The sequence below is a fragment of the Clytia hemisphaerica genome, unplaced genomic scaffold (assembly GCF_902728285.1).
Source record: "Clytia hemisphaerica strain Z4C2 unplaced genomic scaffold, Clytia hemisphaerica genome assembly, whole genome shotgun sequence".
Classification (NCBI taxonomy): domain Eukaryota; kingdom Metazoa; phylum Cnidaria; class Hydrozoa; order Leptothecata; family Clytiidae; genus Clytia; species Clytia hemisphaerica.
Window position 1 is genome coordinate 835,545 of NW_027103528.1, and position 9,967 is coordinate 845,511.

The window sequence follows — 9,967 nt, forward strand, 5'->3', positions numbered from 1 at the left end:
TATTGTTAAGTACCATTATGTTAAAAATAATTGAAAATAATTCCACACATGTAGGTAGGTTAGTGTTTGAGGCCTGCAAACTTTCTGGGAAAAAACTTATCCAGCTATGCCAATATGTGGATCTAGGTGGGTGTCTGATACCCTGACGATCTTTTTCTTGAGAAATCGTTCTTCGAATAAGTCAAGGTTGGCTTAGTTCAATCTTTTCCATCTACTGGTTGTAGGACTATGGCTTCACCATATTGTTTAACCTGTATATAGCTTTTTCTTTATTCTTATCGTTTAGATATTCCACATTCTTTTACTAAATAAGAAATAAAAGTATAAGAAGGACACAATTGTTTATGTGGAATATCTTGCAAAGTCATGCCAACTATTGGATGCCCGTATCCTGACTGTACCTTCGTCACAGACGATGTAGATGCTGTTGTTGCTACCGCACTTCTGACGATCCACAACAACACCCATGTCAATACTGGTAATGCGGCTGCCCCAGCAGACACAAGACAGAAGGCCCCGAAAATTGATCGCCCTACTGTCACTCAAGGATCCACCGAGGAGAACTGGAATGCCTTCCTTGCGAGATGGAATATGTTTAAAAGAGGTACAAGACTGACTGTTGGAGAGACTGTACAGCAACTCTTCCAATGTTGTGATGGAGACCTCGGTGACAACATTCTGCGCAGCAATCCAGATGCAACCCGTGGAACTGAAAACGAACTGCTTGCAGCCATCAAGCGCCTCGCTGTCACCCCTGTTGCCATCAGCGTCCGCAGATCTGATTTACTTTCAATCAAGCAGGACCATGGTGAAAATGTCCGCTCATTTTATGCCAGAATCAATGGAAAGGCAGCAACTTGTGCATATCTAATGAACTGTTCCAGTGCTGAATGTGATGCACAAGTTGATTTCACGGACGAAATAGTTAAAGATGTTTTGATTTCTGGACTTTCTGACGATGATATTAGAAAGGATGTTCTTGGATGGTCCGATCTAGATACTAAATCAGTGAAAGACACTGTGACATTTATTGAATCAAAAGAGATGGCTCGTGATGCCCTCAATAAACAAATGCAACAAGCCAGCATTACACAAAGTAATAAATCAAGCAAGAGAAAGTGTAAGAACTGTAACACCGAAATTGATAGATTTACTTGGAACAAACGCCAACGTAAAATGATTGAAGTTTCTCTTTGCTTACCATGCTGGAAACAAGCCAATACCCGTAAAAATCAACAAGGATCAACAGCAACATCTTCAGATCGTAAGAAGGGATCGACCAACGAAACCGGTGTCATCACAATCGCAAGTGCCTCCCTGTCGGTTACCTCTAACGACAAGCCTCAAGACGGAACAATATCACTCGACCACCACATCTTTACAACTGATGGATGGAAACAAGCCTCCTCCATGACACATCCTACCCTTAGGCTTCAGCTTACCGTTAACAAGGACGACTACAACAAATTTGGGGTTACATGCCCAAAGATAACTCCAAAACACATAACAGTAGTTACAGACACTGGAGCCCAATCATGTTTGTGGAGTCAACAGGAATTTTACAGGAGTGGCTTTACAGATCACGACCTCTTCCCTGTAAAACGAACACTCTCTACAGCAAGCAGGGAGGAGATCAACATCACCGGCGCAATCTTCATACGCCTCACCGGTCAAGACAGCAAGGGTAACTCGTACACCGCCCCTGTCATGGCATACATCAGCCCTGATGCAGGAAGCTTCTACCTATCTCGACACGCCTGCGTCAAACTTGGTATCATCCCAGAAGGCTTCCCAAAGATTGGATCCGCTGACATATCAATCATCGAACACACAAAGAGTCCATGTGGTTGCCCAACACGCACTCTACCACCGGGTCGTCCTGACAAACTACCCTTCGAGGCTACTCCAGAAAACAACAGCAAGATGAGAGAGTGGCTGATCAATCGTTATGCTGCATCCACATTTAACAAATGCCCACATCAGCAACTCCCAGGGATGTCTGGTCCTGAAATCAGGCTGCATGTCAATCCGGATGCAACCCCAACACCAATCCATAAACCCATCCCAGTGCCGCTGCATTGGCAAGCTGAAGTTGAACAACAAATTAGAGATGATGTCGCCCTTGGTGTGTTGGAAGAAGTGCCCGATGGGTGAAACTTCAGAATGGTGCCACCGCATGGTCATCGTTAGGAAGCCAGACGGTAAACCCAGAAGAACGGTTGACCTCTCTCCACTCAACAAGCACTGCCTTCGTGAAACCCACCATGTCCAACCACCCTTCCAGCAAGCCAAATCCATCCCACCGATGACTTGGAAGACGGTTACTGACGCGTGGAATGGTTATCACTCCGTCCCGATCCACCCTGATGACCGCCACCTCACAACATTCCTCACCCCCTGGGGAAGATTCAGATATCGTACGGCACCTCAAGGATTCCTAGCAAGCGGCGATGGATATGCAAGACGATTTGACGAGATCATCAAAGATGTTCCACGGAAAACAAAGTGTGTTGATGATACAGCCATGTGGGACAATGAACTCTCTGATCATTGGTGGCGTGTCATTGACTTTCTCGACCTTCTTGGCAAGAACGGTATCGTCCTGAATGAATCCAAGTTCCAATTTGCAGGCCGAGAAGTCCAATTCGCCGGTTTTCATGTAACAGAAAGAGAAATCAGACCGCTTGAGAAGTTCCTCAGGGCCATTCGCGACTTCCCTACTCCCACCAAACTGAGTGATGTTAGATCGTGGTTTGGGCTGGTCAACCAAGTCGGTCATTATGCCCAACTGATAGAGATCATGGCTCCGTTCAAGCACCTTCTAAGTCCCAAATCAAAGTTTGCTTGGTCTGATGAACTTGAATCCGCCTTTCAATCTTCAAAGAATCTCATCATCGACGCTATCAAGAGAGGAGTGGAAATCTTTGATATGGAGAAACTCACTTGTCTTCGTCCTGATTGGTCCAAGATAGGAATCGGTTTCTATCTATGCCAAAAGCACTGCAACTGTACCTCCATCACACCGGACTGCTGCGAAGATGGTTGGAAGATCACACTTGCCGGGTCACGATTTCTCAAACCCGCCGAAACACGTTATGCCCCCGTGGAAGGAGAAGCATTAGCAATAGCTTACTCCCTGAAACAAACCAAATTCTTCACACTTGGTTGTGATTGTTTAATCGTTGTTACCGACCATGAACCATTGACCAAAGTTCTTGGTGATCGCACCCTCGACGAGATTTCCAACACAAGACTCTTCAAACTTAAGCAGCGCACTCTTCCCTGGAGATTCATCATTAAACATCTACCAGGAAAATCTAATCACTTCGCAAACGCAACATCACGAAGCCCTGTCAACAACCCAGAAGATGACGATGACTTGCTTGATGAGGAGGACGACATCGACACTGAACTTGCAGCCCTCTACATTTCAGAAGTTGCCAACATTCGAGCAATCACCTGGGACGTCGTAAAGAAGGAGACTGCTTCAGACATTGAGATGTCCACTCTCATGCAGACCATTGAATCAGGATTCCCAAGCAAGAAGACTGACCTTGACTTGCACCTTCAACCATACTGGAACACCCGCTCCAATCTCTGGACCCTGGATGGTGTCATCATGAAAGATAACCGTATTGTCATCCCTCCATCCTTGCGTAAAGAAGTCTTGAATTCCCTTCACGCAGCCCATCAAGGTATTACTGGTATGAACGAAAGAGCCAAATCTGCAATCTTCTGGCCAGGGATCACCAATGATATCAACGAGACGAGGGAGAGATGCGGCCCATGCAACAAGATAGCTCCATCTCAACCCCGACCACCTCCCATAGAACCATGGATCCCCACTACGCCGTTTGAAGGTATCGCATGTGATTACTTCCTCTTCTGTGGATGGTACTACTTCGTAGCAGCCGATCGACTATCAGGTTGGACAGAGCAAAGTCGTATGAAAGCAACTGACGGCAACTCTGGATCCAAGGGTCTCTGCAACGCTCTCAGAACGCTCTTCGCAACCTTTGGTGTACCCATTGAATTGACCAGTGACGGAGGCCCAAACAGAAGATTTCCTGCAGCGCTGGGGAGTCCGTCACAGAATATCATCTGCATACCTACCATCATCCAATGGGAGAGCAGAACTAGCAGTCAAGTCAATGAAACGTCTTCTAATGGAAAATATCGGTCCTGATGGTAGCCTGAACACTGATCGGATGGTACGTGCCTTGCTCACTCAAAGGAACACTCCAGATCCAACCAGCAAACTTTCACCAGCTCAAGTTCTCTTTGGACGTCCACTCCGTGACACCCTACCTTACATCGAAAAGAATCTTGTCAGCTTCAAGAATCCACAATTCCAAGCCCAGTGGAGAGACCTATGGAGCTCAAAAGAGGAAACGATGCGCCAGCAATACGACAAGACGCTCATCTCACTCAATGAACACTCGCATCCACTTCATCCTCTCCAAGTCAAGGACAGAGTATTTGTTCAAAACCAGAATGGTTCAACTCCCCGCAAATGGGATCGTATTGGTGTGGTAATGGAGGTTAAGCCAAACGATCAGTATATCATCAAGATTGCCGGAACTGAAAGATTGACACTAAGGAACAGACGCTTTCTTCGAAAGATCAGAGAATCCTCACCACCAGCAATCAATCATCACGCACGTCAACCAGCTGCTTGTCCTCGACAAGCAACAATCCCGACACCCAACCTGGTATTCAACCATTCAGCATCATCTGCACCCGTCGCACCTGCTGTCGAAACTCGAAATGTTGTTACAGAGGAAGTCCGCAGCGACGATTCAACACCAACTTCCACCATTCCAGACAGCATCAACGAATCACCTCATCTGGAGACGACTCTGCCTGAATTGAACATGCAAATGACTTCGGTTCCTCCAGCCCGTCAATCAACTCGTATTCGTAAACCACGTCTCTTTTACGATCCATCAACAGGAGGATATACTGAACAGAACCCATGAACACTACTAAAGGTTCACTTCATATGAACATTATAGAGACTGTTTAAAGAGACTTTTAGAGACTGTTTATAGAGACTGTTTATACTTCGTTGGTGCTATGTTTTGAACAGAGTTCTTGGATGTTGACAGAAACTTTATTTGAAAGACATTGTATCGAGGGAAACTCGTTGCTACTTTGATGAGGTCACAATCCCTCTTTTATTATGTGAGGAAAATGACCATGAACACTATCTCGAATGGACAGTTGAACCTCCATCGAGCAGTATTATTTTCGGACTTTAGATCGCTCCTCACGTTGTTACGTAACGATCTGGGGGGAGATGTAGGACTATGGCTTCACCATATTGTTTAACCTGTATATAGCTTTTTCTTTATTCTTATCGTTTAGATATTCCACATTCTTTTACTAAATAAGAAATAAAAGTATAAGAAGGACACAATTGTTTACTGGTCAAAATTTGGCCACAAAAAAGTTTCTCTCTTTGAAAGTAATTTTCTCGAAATCTAAAAATTTTAAAAGAACCATTTCTGTTTCGTTGGAAAGAAGAAAGATAAACTTAAATTTTGATGGGTCATTTATTAAATTCGATTCTTTAGATTAAAAGTTATGCTCAATTAAATAAAAAAGTTACTTTCAGAAAGTGCTCGAAAACGTTAAAAATCGACCTATCAAATTTTTATTTTAAATTTGGCAATCGCAATAGCCTTTACAAGATTAAGAGCATTTTTCAGTAACTAAACACATATATAAATTTTAAAAATGAAGGGTCGAAAGGGTTTAAAATCTTCATCAAAATCAATTTAATTTACTTTTACTGGAATTTTCCTCAGGTTTTTGGTGCTAGACTGAATAAAGTCTATGTAAGACTGGATCTACCTCGAAACCCATAATATTTGATGTATTTTAATAAATTTTAACAGATTTTTGGCCTTTTTCGACAATTTTTCTTAACTTTTCATTGAAATTTCAATCTTCCTTTATATAACAAAAGGTCAAAAATCGACCTAATCGACCTACCTGATTAAGTTCTGAAAATAGAATGAAATATCGTAAACAAACTGTGTTGATTTTACTTTTTTGATCACTTAACAAAAGGTCATTTAGACAGCTACCATTTTTAATGACTGAAACAAAAATACTGATGTATCATGTAATTATGCTTTTGTTTAATTTGATAGGTCGATTTTCGACGTTTTCAAGCACTTTCGGAAAGTAACTTTTTTATTCAATTGAGCATAACTTTTGATCTAATGAATCGAATTTGATAAATGACCCATCAAAATTTAAGTTTATCTTTCTTCTTTCCAATGAAAGAGGAATGGTTCTTTTAAAATTCTTAGCTTTCATAAAAAGTAGTTTCAAAGAGAGTAAGTTTATGCAAATGTTAATGTCATTAAAAAGCTCTGGTCTATTTTTTGTGAGTCCCTTTAGAAGTTACATCAGTTACATCTTCCTAGTTTAAAAAAGCAGAAATGTTGCATTTGAAAAAAGAGGGGTCAAATCGTGAAATCCAAGGACCCTGGTGTATCGGACTGTCTACATAAACACGGAAAACAGCAGGCTGTTTATTTTCAATTTCCACCAACTCTTATTTTGAAAATCCATTTTTCTGACAATTTTTTCACATTTTCTCATATTTTTTACCTAAAAACAATGCAAATGCAAGTTTGGCATTGAGAAGAAGCTAATATACGTTGGCGGAGTGGCATAAGCTTGTCAAACTAAATTGGATTATTCGAACTGATCGGACCGTAACCCATTGATCGAACTTAATCAAACACTCACAACTTTTAAATCTTAGAGTTTGATTTTTTTTTTAATTGAACTTTAATTGTTCAATGGAGTTTGATTGGTTCAACAAGTTCGATTGATTGGGTCTACTGGACCAGGCTGGACTAGTAGCCTGGGAATCCAAGCTCATAATCTTAGAAAAAAAAAACACTTCACCTCACAAAGTTCTAAGATTATAGAGCTTGGTAGATTAGTCTGACACAGAATGTTATAAACAGTCTGTATGTGAACCCTTATTGACAGACTTTCTGAAGTTTGGAAACCCATCTAGGCAAACACACATAATCAACTTACCATAAAAACTCTTTCACAAGCTCTTAAGACTTTCAAAACTATTAAAAACCACATCAAAACATCAGCCACATGTATTTACACTTCCAGTCAACAGCCATTTTGTTTTTAAATGAATATGCTTCATTTTCACTTACGTTTTCCTTTTTTCTGCAGAGTCAGCTTTTTCCATAAATTATGGTGTGCACATCGAAATTATCAAAATGCTCGTGAAAGTACTGCTAAGTACCATAAGTTGGTCTAATATCGACATCCCTTATTTAATTCTGACACCCTTCTTTTTTTAGAGAAAGGAGTAAATATGGAAGCTTGAATCACTGATAGAAAAAGGATTATTTCTCCCTCTCTGACCACTGCACTAAACAAAGAAAAACAGTTTCAACCTTTCTATAAATTAGCCGATAAAAAGGGTGTCAGAATTAGACGAGGGGTGTCAACATTAGACCAAGTTACAGTAATACCCACAAAATCTGGCCAATCAGAATAAAACCTGCCAAGCAGGGAAAAATTGTCGCTACACATACACACAGGTGCGTTACCTGCGCCAAGCGTTAAACAAGCAGCAAAAATAACATAAGCTAGACTGTGTGGAAAAAGTTTAATGCTTTGATTCCCAGGCTACTTGCTGGACAAAAAATGGGCTAAATTTTCCAACACCTGAATGAGAGCATGACTTAGTAGACAGCTTGGTCTGCATGGGCTATTCCATTTTTAAACCATACAGGGGTATTGACGAAATTTTCCAGGGGGGACTGAGTCTTGATTTTCCAAGGGGCTTTTGGTCATTTTCAGATTTTCCAAGGGGGTTATTAAAGGAAAGGTTTCCAGGGGGCTCTAGCTCTCCTCCTAAACTGGCATCAATAGTCACTTTCCAGGCCCTTTTTCACAAAATTTCACTTTCCAGGGGTGTCGACTTCTAACTTCCAGGGGATAGTTTGCTATCCAAAATTTCCAGGTGGGTTAAGGAAAAAAGTTCGTCAATATCAGTGCGTCACAAACAGCGATATTTCGATCGTACAGAAGCGCTTCAAAACAATCATCGTCATCAATTTTGTTAATTGTCAGAATCGTTTACTCACTAGAAATACGCAACTTTCTGAAGTTTCGTTTTTTTGGTTGTGCTTCATTTTAAAAATAACGAAGATGAAAAGTTACTATCAATCCCGCGAGTAAAAATAAGTATTCCGACTAGTCTACGAAAAAGTGCGCTGGCGCGGCGAATATAATATCTTGCAAATTGATATATGCATAAAACTGACAAAATCCTTTCTTTTCGATGCTTAGGTGACGTCACCATCAATCCTGACTTGACAATGGAGAACCAAATTTGGCAATGCATAATTATTACGAGCAGCCGAGAAAGTTTGTGTGATGCATAAATTGCGCGAAAAACGAAGCCCTAGAAAAACGCCCACTGAAAATTGAAACTAGGAATTTATTGAATAATTCACCGATGAAGTATCAAACTTTTTGTTTTTTGTAATTATTATAAATTCATAATTTTTAAATACTATTTTTTGAAAGTCAAAGGACAATTACAGTAAAGTGAATTTAGGCTGATTGGGTGGATATTGGGTGGACGGGCGTTTTGCACGTTCCGAGATCAAAAATTAAACGAGAGTAAAAAACGGGGGCGTCTTAGTATGTAATATATTAATTCATTATTTTATTTTTTATTTTTCACGAATGAAATATGAATTTTTGATTTTTGAATTAAGGAAATATAATACAATATATAATTTTTGATTGTCAGTGCCAAAAGATATTTCTTTACTTTACGAATAATCTGCTGTGTTGCTCGCCACTTACCCCCGGATTGTTTTAGTAGACACTTTGGTCACGTAAATAAAAACATGTGTATATGTTGAAGCCGACTGTGGACTGACCAAAATTGCAATTTACATAAATTATTGTGGAAGTGGACGCTTTAGACGAATGTTTGGGAAATCAAAAAGACGTGAGAATGTTGAGTTTTGTTTATATGGCGGTTTGTGACGCACTCATCAATATCCCCCTGCCCTGTACAATTTTTTTTTGGAATCAGTTCGGCAAATTCTATAGATCCGCAACGTTGCAATATTCTGTGCAACGTTGCGGTTTTTCGTAGCGTTTCCCCAGGGTTGCGCTGCTATTTTACACAACACTTCCAATTGAAGCTTGTGATTTTAAAAATTATGAGCGCCTACCAATTTTCTTCTAAATGCAAAACAACTAAACATGCAAAATCAGGCATAAACTTGCTTTCTTGAACAAAGTAGCGCTTTTTTGAACGAAGTAGCCTTACTGTCAAGAATGATTGTGAATAATCGCTAGGTAGGAAATTAAAAATGCTAGGGTGAAAAGTTTCCTTTTGAGTTGTTCTTCAAAATGCACATTATATTGGGACCCCGGTCCAGGCCCTGCGATGCCGATTTTGGTCCATAGGCTAGGGCTGCAAAATTATGCAGCGATAAAGCTGCGGAATTTTGCAATGTTGCGGAATATCACAACGCTAAAGATGCAGAATTTCGCAGCGTTGCGGATCAATGCATTTGTGGTTTGCCGAACTGGAATAGCAGGCAATATTTTAGAAAAGCAAGACAGCGTCCGTCGGTGGCCAAAAAGGGCACTTTTTCCAGAAAAAAAGGCTGTTTTACGAATATTCTAGTAATATTAAGATGGATGGGCAGCGTCCGATAACCGGCCGCTTTTAAAAGGCATGAAAAATGGCCTGAATAGCCCAATCAATGCAATGCGCGCACAAAGAAATATAATAATAAAAATGAAAAAAGGACAAACCTGGGCTTGACCATTGATTGAAGCAAACATTTCAGTAAAAGCAAGAGTATCTTTCCTTGAGTACTCTGGTACTTGGCAGCTTTGGTGTTTGGTCTGTTCGTTTTGTTTAGTTGTATAATTTTACTAT

General features: G+C 40.7%; 1 protein-coding gene across 1 annotated transcript in view; it reads right to left on the bottom strand.

Moving 5' to 3' along the window:
* LOC136799443 (uncharacterized) overlaps window positions 1–9,960 on the bottom strand; it is a 33,395-nt gene extending 23,435 nt beyond the window's left edge. The window contains exon 1 of the mRNA XM_067056149.1: window positions 9,841–9,960. Coding sequence (XP_066912250.1) covers window positions 9,841–9,870 — 30 coding nt within the window. The 5' untranslated portion in view covers window positions 9,871–9,960. The remainder of the gene's footprint in view (window positions 1–9,840) is intronic.
* Window positions 9,961–9,967: the final 7 nt, after the last annotated feature.